Source organism: Chironomus tepperi, unplaced genomic scaffold, assembly GCF_022539635.2.
Source record: "Chironomus tepperi strain 1889 unplaced genomic scaffold, CSIRO-AGI_Ctep_v1 contig_31, whole genome shotgun sequence".
Classification (NCBI taxonomy): Eukaryota; Metazoa; Arthropoda; class Insecta; order Diptera; family Chironomidae; genus Chironomus; species Chironomus tepperi.
In genome coordinates, this window is record NW_027226153.1 from 63,791 (window position 1) to 78,240 (window position 14,450).

The 14,450-nt window shown below is 32.0% G+C and overlaps 1 protein-coding gene across 4 annotated transcripts in view; it reads right to left on the reverse strand.

The window, feature by feature from the left end:
- Positions 1–3,981: 3,981 nt before the first annotated feature.
- Sema2a (Semaphorin 2a) overlaps positions 3,982–14,450 on the reverse strand; it is a 115,919-nt gene continuing 105,450 nt past the window's right edge. For all 4 annotated transcript variants that reach the window (XM_070644592.1, XM_070644584.1, XM_070644571.1 and 1 more), the window contains 2 exons: positions 7,543–7,624; positions 3,982–5,439 (listed from right to left, as the gene is read on the reverse strand). In XM_070644592.1, coding sequence (XP_070500693.1) covers positions 7,547–7,624 — 78 coding nt within the window. In that variant the 3' untranslated portion in view covers positions 3,982–5,439; positions 7,543–7,546. The remainder of the gene's footprint in view (positions 5,440–7,542; positions 7,625–14,450) is intronic.

Here is a 14,450-nt window from a genome sequence, read left to right on the forward strand (position 1 = left end):
TTTATAAACACAGCAAACACTTCTCCAACCTGCATCAACATCCACCAAAACATCACTCTTAAAACCAAACAAAATGACATGTTTCATATTGGTTTTCCTGCGGTTGTGTTGACGTAATTAAGTGTTGGAGAACTGCTAACTGCATAATTCATTAAGTTGTTAAGGTCAAACACTTCAATAATTCTCATCGCGGTAATGAGGAGCCAAAAATAAGTGTAAATCAATAAGGAAACCAAATTCATTTTACGTCAATTGAATTTGAAATTTTAATTAGTTTTTGGTGGAACTGAAGAGTTGAAATTTTGGTAGTTTTGTGGATTGTTCTTGGAATTTTTGGTGCTAGGTGGTGAGAGTTGCTTGGTAATGCATGATGTGTACTCATTGAGTGTGGTCCAAAGGCTAGATTTGGTATAGACAGAGCTGTTCTGTAGAATGCTGAAGCATAGTTGAGCATGTTTATCTTATTTATATCCATTGGGTATATGGTATCCACTATCATTGCTACAGTAAGCAGCCGTCCCAATCCATCACTTACATCAACTTCTTCACTTTCAAAGCTCGAAATCGACTCGAATTTCGTATGAAAAATCAACTCGAATTGACTTAAATCCATAAGAAATTTGAGTCGACTTCAAGCCTATTCACAATTTTCATTCAAATTTCCACATTTTACAAAACATTCACTGCTTCAAATTTCTCGTGAAAATCGAAAATGAATCTTGCATGGCATATGTACATGTTTTATTAATAACATAAAAAAGCACCGCTGTTGTCATGCAAAATCAATAAGAATAAAAGAATAAAATTCATATTGAGCGTTAAAATGGACATTTTGTTGAAGGATTTGACACACGTTTGTGTTTGCATACAGCTTTCATCCTTGAGGTGAAGCTTTTCAAGGTTGTGTCGGTGAGGATTGTTAACCGTGAAAGCACCCGACCTTGAAATAGCTGAGAGCGGATTTGTTTGAATCTGGGCTTGGGGAGGATTTTTAGCCTGTATACCTTTTAGGTACATTTTGAAAGTTTGTGGGAAATTGCCCATTAAAATGTCCACGTCTTTTTGAGAATGCAGACTTGATTCCTATCAGATATGTAGTCGAATGAATTATTGCATTTGATATTGGTAATTGGCAGGCGGAATCCAGCTTAAGGCGTCATCTGAGGGAGACTATGGATCCCATTTGATCTGTATGGCCAGCAAAATATGTAAGTAAGTAAGCATTCAAAGGACAAAGTCACTTGCCAGACCATTGACATAGAAACTTAAAAATAAGCTAAGCCTCAAAATTATAAGCTATTCCCAGTTATTCATACACTTTCCAACCAATTAATCTACCCAATTACCTCCTAATTCCCCACCAAAAAAGTCAATCTCTATAACAAAAATAGAAAATACCTTCCCAAAAATTATTCCCCCAAAGGATCTTCTACAGCTTCGTTTTCTATTCCATTCCCATAAAAAGCATTTCTCTTCATCAAAAATAGACGTACTGCCATTGTTATTTCTCGTCCTTGAATGTTTCTTAAGTCTTATTAAGAAATAAGTTTTGATTATTTTCTTCCTCCCTTGATGCCTTGAGTAATTCAAAGTTCTCATTTTGAACAATGTAAGAAGGAACGTTAGACATTGTGGGCTTTTTTTTTCTTCTAAGAGCTTGAAAATATTATTGTAATGGATTTGCGAACATTTAATGAGATTTTAGAAAACAGACTAATGGTGTTTCACTTACTTAATTAGACAAGTTTTGAAGCATATTCTTGGAATTAAGGTGAAAATGATGGTAATGCGATTTTCTAGTTTTTATTTGCCTATTTCACCTGGGAATGAAGGTTTTTGTTTTGATTGGAAATGTTGTAATGATGCTGTGGAGCTTTGTGAGCTTTGATTGTGATTTTATGGAAATCAATGTGAAGCAGAACAAGAGTTTTAATGAATTTGATGGAAATTGGGTTGAATTTTAAGCTCTTTGTGTCATTATTGTTGAAGACATTAGGCTGCATATGCATGTATATGCATTATAATAGGAATGGGATGTATGTCTTCTCTTGAAAATCGTCTATTCTGTTTATCAGCTCAATTATTGCCAATTTTAAGTAGTTCTGTTGAAATTATACTTTTCTGCAGAATTGTCGCGATGCAACACAGGATTATGTTGTGCAACGTTGAGTTACAGAAGGCTTAGCGGAAGCATAAAGTCTCACATTAGTCGATTCTTAGATGATTGCCTAATAAATTGATTCAAGTTCAATTTTTAACTTGCTCTACCTGAAAATCTAGTGAAACATTGGTCAAAAATTAACGTGATGACTTTATACAGCAGTACATTCCAGGAATTCATGTTCATCCAAGCCTCCTCCCTCCATCCTCAACCCTAAAATCCAAAACTCTCCAAATTGCATCATAAACCTCAAAAAATTCCAATAAAATATCCAAAACTGCTCTTTTTGTCCATTAAAACCCAAATAACTTAAAACAATGCATTAAACAGCATTAAATTTCATCAACATCAAGTCCATCCATTCATTTGCTAGCTTTAAGTCTCCCATTTCATTGTGCAATCATTAATGGAAACAAATTAGACAATATAAAGAAGCTTTCTTGCCCTCACACAGAGAAATACTGTAAGCAATTTTTCATGGTGTCACGCCCTTCCGAAAAAAAATATAAGAACAGCAAACTAAAAACACAAATGAACTGTAGTTTTTTTTTTATTCCTATCCATTTCTTGGTCGGGTAATTTATCATCAATATAACTCGAGATTTTTATTTTATTTTTTATCCTTTTACTCTTTTAAATTCCGAAAAAAGCTCGATAATTTTTTTGTTTTTCTTTTGAAGTTTTTACAATATTTTTTAAAAATAGGGAGATTTGCTATTGTTATGTGGGGTCAAACATAAATGACGTCTGACATCAAGGAGGGCAGGAAATGCAGTATTAAGTTTTTTATGCGAACTCTGTTTTCTGTGTCTCAATCTAGTCAGTTTGAAGTCCGACTCCAATCAAGTCCGTTTAGAGTCCGACTCCAATCAAGTCAGTCTGGAGTCCGACTTCAATCCAGTCTGTTTTAAGTCCGACACCAATCAAGACAGTCTGGAGTCCGACTCTAATCTAGTCAGCCTGGAGTAAAACTCCAATCTAGTCTGATTTAAGTCCGACACCATTCATGCCTGTTTCAAATCCGACTCGAATCAAGTCCGTTTGGATTTCAACTTCAATTAAGTCCGACCAGTAAAGTCCAGTAGAGTCTGATTTCTTCCAGAATTCTTCAATCTCTTAAATCCATCCCTCTTTCCATCATCAAACATCATCTACTCTCAACCCCAGTATTATTTTAAGTCGTTAAGTCATTCAAGTCGCAATATTTTTGGAGCATAAAAAAGAATGGAAATTAAAAGAAAATTTATTTTTTTTTATTCCTCATCGTGAGTGCTTTTTAGCTATGTATATATATGCATGTTATGTTATGGCGAACACAATGATGAACTTTAGTTTGTTGGCAAAATTTCAAATGGAAAATCATAAATACGAAGAGATTTGGCTGTTTTTCATGCCATAATGACAAATGGAACCTCATTCATCTTTTTTTGTTTCCTATTCAATATACATGTATAGACAGTGAGATCCTTCCTTTTGTTTTTTTTTTCTGTTTCTTGGATGGAAATGAAATTTTTTATAAGCGACGGAAGGTCTCGTGACGGTTGACAGGGCTGGTAACTTGGGATTTTAATGTTGCTGAAATTTAAATCAATTTTTACCTGATTTTGGAAATTTAAATCCTGAAAATTTAGAAATATTGGCCAATTTATTCCAAGTTATCAACCCTTGTCAGGCTTACTACTATTTACAAAGAATCTGGTACTGCAAAAATATTCAACAATTCTTATTAAATTTTTTAAAATAATTTAGGAAGTCCAAAATTTAAGTTTGAAATAATTTTCTCATTTTCAAGCTTAAATGATGTCCTTCCCTTGCATTTATTTTTCTTAAATTTTTTTTCTCCTTATTTATTTAGTATTTTTTTCAATTTTTATTCCTTATCATCGTCGTCGATACTACTTAACAATTTCTATTGGATGATTGATTTCATCTTGATGGAGATTGAGGATAGTCTTTCACATAATTTTATTGGCGCATTATATTACAATTAAGATCATCATTTATTTACTTGTCTATCAACATTCACGTGATATGATAGTCACGTGAAAATGGGTTTTAGTGAGTTTTTTAAAAAGGGGATGTAGTTTCTGGTTGGGTGAGGGGTGAATTGTAGGGGGTATTTTGAATTGCTTGATAAAAATGTCGGAATTTCAGAATTAATTGAAATTCGTGAATTGAAATTTTAAGAAGCATTTACAAATTTTGTCAGATTTTAAGCGGAAATTGTTAAAAATTGTCATGAACTCAGCAAAAAATTGGCAAAAATTAGCAAGTTTAGTCAGAAATTCAGAGAAAAATATCAAAATTAAACACAATCACAGTAGCTAATAAGTCAATTTCCCAGAATTTCAGCAGAAATTTACAAATATTTGCCAGATTTTTAGCTGAAATTGACTAAATTTGCCAGATTTTCAACAAAAATTGTCGAACTTTCTAGAATTTCAGCGAAAATTAACAATTTTTGTCTGAAATTCAATAGATGTTGATAAGAATTTCAGTATGAATATTTGCCAGATTTTCAGCGAAAATTCATAAAAATTCGTCATAAATGCTTAAAAATTTGTAAAAATTCTAGCAAGATTTTCAGTAAATTTTTTCCAAAATTGAACAAATTTTTACCAAATTTCAAATCCAAAATGTCCCTCAAAAACCACCCCCAACCCACAAAAAAGCTACTTCCCGAGTATTTCGTCATCAATATTTTAACATTTTTTTTCACAGTCATCTGTATTCTTTTTTCATTATTAATAAATTGTAGTCGAAATTATATCAAAAAATATGTAATATAAAAATTATGCTCTAATTAATTAAGTAAACTAATAAAGTAAAATGAAAAATTATCAATTAATTGCTTATCAAAGAATTATCATTAATTAAGTTCAAAATAAGTTTGAATTGAAAAAAATTCAATTTTTATACAAAAATAATTTTTCTTGTCCCTAATTTTTTTGTTTATCGATTCCTCATTGTTCAATTTCCTAATTTTCTTTTATTACCTGCGATATATCTACGAAAAAATGTCAATTTTTTTACATTTATCATTCTAATTAATTTTAGGTTGTATTGTTTGTTGTTGTTGTTCTCATTTTAATTATTCCTTAGTTATGCTCAATATTTTCATCACTTGATCATAAAAAATATTTTTTTTGTTCATTTAATTTAAGTTATTAAATTTTTTTTTATATCGTCAGTTCTGTTTTGTTTTTTTGTTTGCCTTAAAGTAGAATTCCTAATCCGACAAATTGATTATAAATTTGTAGACTCAACGATTCGTGTATCTGTAAGTAAAAGGAAAAGAGAAACATAAAAAAATTAAATTCATGACTCAGTTGGAGCAGCAAAAAAAAGAAAATAATATGAAGAGAATTAATTAAAAAGTTCTTTTTTGTGCTGAATGTCGACGCAGAAATTGCTATCGTTAGACTCAAATGTAATTAGACTATTCATGATGAAATGTCAAGGATTGAAAATTAGTTGAATTAATTATTATTCAAACAGGTTAGTGAAAAATGGTAGAATGAAGAATGAAGCCTGAGGATTGAATTAATGGTTTGTGGAAATCTTTGAAGCCATGATCACGAGGTTGGTGTTAGCCGAAGATGTATTTTAATAGTAGAACATGCTACTCAAAATATGCTTCAAAATACATTTGAAGCTGCGTCATGTTGGATTTGACGTACAATTTAATTTGGTAGTTTTTGGAACAGTCGTTTAATGGATCAAAAATCTGACTCAGATATAGATCTGTGATTATAATTTGGTGCCGAATTCAGTTTAAGTCCAGCATAATGCCAAATTCATGCAGGATTCGGCTTAAATCAGGTAACATATGAGAAAATTGGACCAAAAATTGCTTTAAATTGCAATTTAGAAATTACTTTAAAAAGTAATAGAAATTAGCTGTCACGGTGTCGCCAGAGCAACTTAGTGTCTAACAGTTAATAAGATGACGTAACGTAGTCCTAGCGATCATATTAAGCTGTTAGGGTTAATTTTAATCATTAACTTCATTCTAAATTTAAAATAACAACTATTTCATAATCACATTACAACCAATTCTTGAAACATTAATGTCAATTTCCCTGACATTTCGAGAGGTTCTCAAAAATACAAATTAATTGTTAAACAATTCTTACTAACTGCTCTAACCTTTCCAATACGTGATTTGAGATTTAAAATCTACTTATTAAATCAAAATACCAAGCAAAAAATCCTCCATTTCTCTCCGAAGCTTAAACCATTTCTAAATTCACAGCTTTTGTCCTATTTTTAAAAATTCAACAATCCCTTAATGCTTGCCTACATATTACACAAAGCAGCTTTATTTTCATAAATATTTGATTCACAATTATTCTCTAAATTGCTACAAAATATTCATCATTTACAAAAATATCTAAAAATTTGTTTATTAAAACGCAAACCCAAGCAACAAAAATAAAACATTAATATTTAATGGAAATAACTGACTCCCTCAACAGACAGACTAAAAGCAAGCATTAGTGGGTGATTTGGTTTTCCGGGAGATTTTTTTTTTTGACTAACGTAAATTATCGTGACATTGTTAATTATATGCAGATGATATATTATGATTTCATTTCTATGGAAATTTTGTCGAGCATAAAATCGAAAATAATATTTAATTTAGATATGATTTGCTGCTCTGCGCTATCTCTACCATTTCATCAATTAATGATAATTTATTGAAAATCCATTTTATCGCCATAATCGATTGATAATGAATTGGGTTGGATGAACTGTTTGTTGTCAATCGGGGAGATTCAATGGTTTTTTGTAAATATTTTTTGGAAATTATTTGTTGATTGAGTTGAGGGAGGGGGGTCAATGTTTGGAAGGGAATTGGATATGGCATGTGAAATTGCATATAGCATGTTATTGGTAATCTTAATTATTGGTAGTTAAGCTAGGTGAGTCAAAGGGGTCTTTGTGAAGCAATTGGTTCGTTTTTTGGGTCTTTGTCTCATTGTACAACAATTTGGGATCATGGGTTCGAGGCCAGACATGGAAAATTTCCTAAAAATCACTTTTGAGTTTGACTTGGATTGTCTAGGGTTTGTACATCTATTTAAGGTAATGCCAGCTTCGATAAGGCAGCATATATGAGCTAAATAGTCCAATTTGAATATTCAATTCTTAACTTCATGCTCACAATACTCAAAAATGCCAATTAATGCACTTTAATATCCTAACATCTGCAAAAATTATTAAAAATCTATCCAAACTTCATTTTTCCTTTACCCCAACTAATTCTAAAGCATTAATTCTCAGGAACAATGCAAAAAATAAAATTTCTCATCTCAAAAAAAAAGAACCGAGTAAAAAGTTAATGCGGGGAAATCTGAAAAAAGGATAATCCTGCTTACCTCATCAGACATTGTTGTTAGAGTTTCTGTTGAATACTTCATTAGGATGTTGATTGCTAAAGTTTTGTTTCGCTGAACATTGCTAGAAAACAGAAGAAAAAGTACACAAAAAAAATAATATTAATATCGGATTTGGGAAATTCTCTTCTGTAGATGGGTTTTTTTGTTTATTTTGTGTCTATATCTAAAAAAAGTTATAGTTTTGAAAAAAAAGGCAAAAAATATATGGGGTTGGCTGGAAGTTATGTAGCGGTGAGACTTGTTTTTGGTAGGATATGACTATGGTGACCAACGGTTTTAAGCATAGACTTGTAAAAATGATCAGCAGATGGTCATCGTGACTCAAATTTTAGGCAAACCTTTCCCGAATGGACAGCCAGTGTTCTTTATATCAAAATCAAGACCTCCTAGTCTTGGTCTCGAGATTAAAACCTCGAAGAATTCTTTTATAGTCTGAGTCTTAGTCTCGGTTTCAAAAATTTGTCAAAATCAAGACCTCGGGCAACCCTAGAGCACAGACTATTGTTTGACTAGCTATATGCCTGGTTCAAGGGACGACATGATGCTGTCTAGATGCAATGCCGTCTAAAGTCAATTAGCAACAATATTAGTCATTGTTAATGCTTATTTAAATTGGATTAAGACTACATCAGTCGTCCCTAGAACAGAACATACAACTGGTCAAACAACAACTTGTCTATTTGAGTTCCATACACTGTTATCTTACTTTCAGCAACAATATTGTCATTTCCTATCACTCCATAATATCCAAAACGACCCCAAAATGGGATTTCCTTTAATATTTCATGACAACAAAACAGCAAGCACAAGGAAATGTACAAGTGCATTAAGAGATGTTGATCATAATCAGTGGTTGCTAATGGTAATATTGAATATTTAACGAATAATGTGGATTTTTTGGTTTTACCACATGAATATGTGGATAAATATGGAAAAAAATGAAAATTATTGAATATGGCTTCACAAAAGCCACCAGTCAATGTATGTGTACATACATAAAGTCTCTCCATCTCACTCACATTACGGTATGTGAATGAGAGGCATAAAACCGAGACCAGATTATTGTTCCAGGCAAAAATATGAATAATTTCACATATGTGGCTTGAATTATGACCGCTAAAAAATAAAAAAAAAAATTTCTCTCTTCTGCTCGATAAAAATTTCAACAAGCTATTGCAATTTACAGCAGCAGCATCAACACACATACCAGAAGAAACAATGAGTTGTTGTTGTTGGACTTTATGTATCGCATTAAATTGATGAACATAAAAATTGTATTGAAATTCAATTGAATAAAATATTATCGAATATAATGTTACGAAAAGTAAGTGCGAGAGGGTAAATAATGAAGCCCCAATGTCCAAAACATGATGGATTGCTCTTGTTATTTATTTAATAATTTTTTTTTTCATACACTGACATTAATATGAATATTTAATTGGCTATTTATGAGATTTATATTATTAAAAATACACCGCATATAATACAATGAAACAAGTTTGGACAATTATAAGGGATGGGGATGGATTGAAGCGCTATATTTTGATGAGTTATAATGAAATAAATTATTCAAGGTGTTTTAGTGAATTTTGTGGAAGTTTTTTGGGTAGACAGTGATGGATTTCATTAAAATGTGGTATATTATTGAATAAGTGTGTAATAATGTATTCGGATTGCAGTCTGAGTCATTTATCCTCAACAGACAAAGGGTATATTCACTTAAATGAGCTTAATCATGAGTAAAGTCAATCAATATAACTGAACATGCTCAATATTGTGAGTTTGTCTCATGGCTCTTACCCCAACAGCCCTAATATTGATAAATAGGTAAAAATCAGAAGACATGCTTAGTACAGTGCGCTTCAGATGGTTTTGTGTGTCTTACAAAAGCATACATAAACAGATTCTGACAAAAAATTACTTAATGAGCCGTTTACTTATGGCTAAATTCGAAAAAATCGACTTCTTTACATCCTTACTGACTTACTTCGCTAACTTTCCAAATCAATTGTGAACTATGACTGTCTTCAAATGGCGCCTGAAGCCGACAGAATTGCTTCTATTGATATACAGCTCAAAAAAGCATTGCTTCTTAGATTTATATGAATATTGGGTAAATCTGTGCATCTAACGGAGTCAATTGGGAAGTTAGTCAACGATAAGCTAGTCCTGTGCTAGAAATTTGATCAACTTTCAATCCGAAGTCAAGATTTTTACAGATATAAAAGTAGATTGACTACAACTACTCTAAAGTAAAGAGATCCATCTCATCTCATGCCAATTCAGACCCACCACATGACCAATAATACCATATCAAAATGGACATTAAGTCAAACGACCAATTATTCCCACATATCCAAGCAATTCTCATAATTAAAGTAAATATGATGAAACATATAATATGTATAAGTATTTGACCATTAAACAATGCAGTTGGCTGCATTAATGCAATGCTGTTGAACAAATAATCACAATAATGATGCTTAATTTTATCCGATGAATTTTATTTAACCAACGTATATCTCCAGGCAATTTTTTTCCAGTTTACATACGGCTTAATATAGTTCAATTAGTCTCGAGGGATAATTTTAAGCAATTGTGAAAATATTTTCAAGTTATTTGTTAATTAAATCTTGAATTAAACTGACCGAATTGGACTTCCAATCGATCAAAAAAATCTGACAACTTTAAGAATCCTTCAAAATATTCCAGCCCCTCCATATTTAATTCAGCATGCAATATTATAAAATATAACAATAACTGCATTTTAAAGCCATAAGAAGAGAATAAGCAGAAACGGCTGAATGAGTATAAAAAAATGCTGCAACAAATAATGGCAATAATAATAATAAAATCCATTACACAACCACACTGACCATAATGAGAATTGTTTTGGCTGACCAAAAAAAAAATACAGTTTGCTGCATTCGATGGATGTTAATTTTAGTGGCATTTTAAAAATGCGCCATTTGTGTGTATCTGTGTACATAATAAAAATTTGAATGAGGGTTTTTTTGAATTTTTTTTTTAAAAAAATCGCAATCATTTCAGAAAATAATGAAACAAATAAAAAAGAATCCGCACCGCAGATGTACAATTTTTTCGACACAGAGAGGAACATTTCATATGCATAAAAAAAAATCCTTCAAACACACGTCGGTCTTACCAAACAATCAATATCACACATTTGTTTGAGGTTCTGTCGCTATCTTTGCGTTCTAGGCTATTAAAATTTTTATACAGAGATTTTTTTTGCATTTATTTCATTTTTTTTTGTGTGTGTATTGGAAATTTGTGGACATGATGAAAGCTGAACAGAATAAAAGACTTTTTTATGGGTTTGCTCGTTAATTTGATTTTCTCTCTGATTAATGGATTTTTTATGAATATTGAACAGTTCAAATGAAATTTGGAGGATTTAGATAAATTTTTGGGAAATAACTGTCTAAAGAGGCTGTTTTTGTGGAAGGGGGAGGACATCCTTCCAGGGATTCCGAATTCTGATGCTGTTCCAACAGCACAGATCGATCTTATGCTGGATTTTGAATCGATTTACCAACTTGTGACTATTCTGGTGTCTATCTTAGATCAATATTTAATGTCAATTAAATACAACTAGTTACATGATGTATGGCATATGTGCAGCCCTTTTTACCCAACCCATAACAGGCAATGAGCATGCTTTCATGGTACAGAAGATCACTAAGTTACCTAAAAGCGTTATTTTTGCCTGTTAGGGTACATTGCCTGTTATATTGCTTTCAATGTACATGTTGATTTCGGAAATGATCAATCGTAGACTTTAACATCCCTAGTCTGATTGTGAGGTGGTTATTCTTCAGATTGGGTGGTTTTAAAAGCCCTTTACTCTTTTTTTAATGAAACTATCCCAGAACATTGCTTGGCAGCAAACGATGGATTAAGCGGTATCATGGGATACTACTGTAAACTGTAGATCTAGGTTTGAAATGCATATAAACGCGCAGCTATAGATCTTAAGGCCTGAACAGCTAACGTTTATTTTTTTATAGGATGCTACAAAAATTATAAATTTAACAATAAGTCAACCTCGGTGTCAGACTTCAGCTCCCCTCAATCTCCCTACAGACCTGCCATTGAAAATCCTCAATTTCACCTTCCCATCAATAATACCAACAAAATGCGGCAACCTCAAAAACATTCTCATAACATTCGGCACTCTAAAAAATCAAAATCACCCCAAACTCTATTATCACAGTAAAAAAATCCATCACTCCACCAACAATATGTCCACAGGACATCTTTAATGGATTTCAAATGACACAACCGAAGAGATATAAACAGATTACAGTGATGGTCAATGGAGACCTTTCTCCTTCCATGTTTTGATTACATATTTTTTATTCTGTGTGCTGTTGTTACGCAGCATACATATATTCAGATTTTATCCTCTTCAATAATGCAAAACTGATTTACAGAAAAAAGAAAGCCTTTCAAATTAGAGAAAAACAAGTTTTTTTTTTCATCCTTCTTTAATGTATGTTGTTCTTCTATGCTATATAATCCTCTCATACTCTCGTATTTCTCCCCTTTTTTTAACATAAACGTGTGCCTGATGAATACAATGATTACAAGAAAGTATGAAAAAAATAGACAAGTTTTTTTAAGGATCGGATTATCTTAACTATAAAAAATGTATCTACGTAAAGAACCTGGGTAATGATGTAATCACAAGTTTGTGCTTATGTAATATTAAAGATGTTGTTTTGTTGGCTGTTGCTGTTTAGCCTTTAAAGTTTATTTATTTACCAAGGATGAACATAACTTGCAAGTTTTTTTGGATGGTTGACGGCGAAGATTGAAGAAAACTTTACAAGTGGATCAAATTAAAAATATATTTTATGGACATGATGAGCAGATGCTTCATGTTTAAGACACAAACTTGTCTGATTTATGCAAAAGTTTGAAGGAGAAAGTTGGAAAATGCTTCAATTTTTTTAAGGGAATTTATGAAGTTTATTGTGACTTATGTCATGATGTTGAGGTTGACTTGTTTTACTTAATTGATCGGGGTTTGGAACTTTTTATGAATTTTGAATCAGGACTGTTGAATCACGCGTTCCTGAATAATAAAGTACCGAAATTAAGCCAAATCTTGGAGTCACGGCGACCTAGTACCGAATTTTGGATCAATTAATCGACTTGTTCAGTACAAGACGACTTATTTAGTGACTTGCACAGCTCGAGGCTAAAATCAACAACTTACCAAAGTATAGGCATTGTATTTGACTTAATGAGGCATACTGAAGACAAAATCATTGTCTGGGCAGCTCAAGAATTGATGTGAAAAGGCAGACTAATCATAATACTGCTTTGTACCTTTTCCAAACCACCTATCTGATTGCTAGATACATGTCCCAACCATCTCCACATCCATCCACATCTCTACAATACCCTTACACAAAATAGACACAAAATCTCTCAAATACCCCAAAAATAATCACCAAAAATTCCATCAATATCCGTAAAATAGCTTATCAATCAGTTGAGGACACTCAATAATCCATTTGGTAAGTAGATTCACCTCATGATCTCCATTTTTCAATTTCAAATGCCCTTATAATAGCCATACATCCCCTCCCCTACTTCTACATACTCAAAATGAAATAAAAAAAAGTTTAGTCATTGTGTCTATCACTCTTAAATACATATTCATCCATTTAATAGGCAGAAAATCTCTCTCTTCATTTTTTTCACTTTCATTTCCTCTCATTCGTCGGACATAATACGATACAAATAAATAAATAAAAAATAAGTCCAATATGAAATCATTGAAATCCCATCATATATCCCATTATTAGCTACTAGAGAGAGATTTCAAATCAAAATGAAAATTCAACGACAACAATGTCGCTATCAATAAATTTATTGTGCTTTTATGAGTGAGACATTTATGGCATTTTTTTTCGGATATTTTCCTTCTTCTATCGCTGATTTTCTTTCGTAATAAAACATTTATGAAGCTATGAGATGACGGTCATGAATTTTTTGGAAAACAGTTGAAAATATTTCAGGGAAATTCAGGAACTTTTAGAGAATTGATGAGATTTTGTTAAAGTAAAATTTAAAAAATTTAAAGAAAATTTAAAATGAAAAAATCAAGAAATTTTGGCCATTTCAAAAAAATTGAGATCAAAATCCGAAAAAATTCAGGAAAATTCAAGTTTTTTAGCTTTGAAAATAAGGCTGGCAACCTGCTTGACCAACGCAGCGTATGAAACCAATACTCCGTAAGTCTCCGCCCTCATATGTGGCTTGAATTAACGATCTTACTCCACGAGTAGAAATGGTCATGGTACATGATGGTATAAGGCTAAGTGTAGCACAAGGTTACATATTTTACGCAATTACACATATTTAAGGGCAACCAGAGATAGAGCTAGCTTCAGAGGCCACCTAAGGGAGGTCTTGGTCAGCGTTGATCAGTTGATCAAGTGATCTGCACTTACTTCACTGGTCATGCAGAATCTACAGTAGATCTGAAGATTCAGCAAATTAATTATGAAAATTTGATGAATTTTTTAGCAACTAAAGCTAATTAAAGTTGCTAAATTTTAATTTAATATCTAAAATCCCCTCCCAAACCCCAAAAATCCACCTCACCCAACCCAACTCTTATAAGAAAAGCAAAAACAATAAATCAATGAATCGAATGATTTTATCCTCATATATGCTTTACCATTTTGCTATTGCTTGCCTTTAATACAATACTTGTACTCTGATTTCATTTCATTTCGTCTTTTCGATTCCTTAATATCCTTTCTTCTCTTTTTTTGCCTTCTTTTATTATTTTCATTCTTTATTTCGGGTAAACACTGAACTGATTGAGATGAATGAATTCAGTTCTC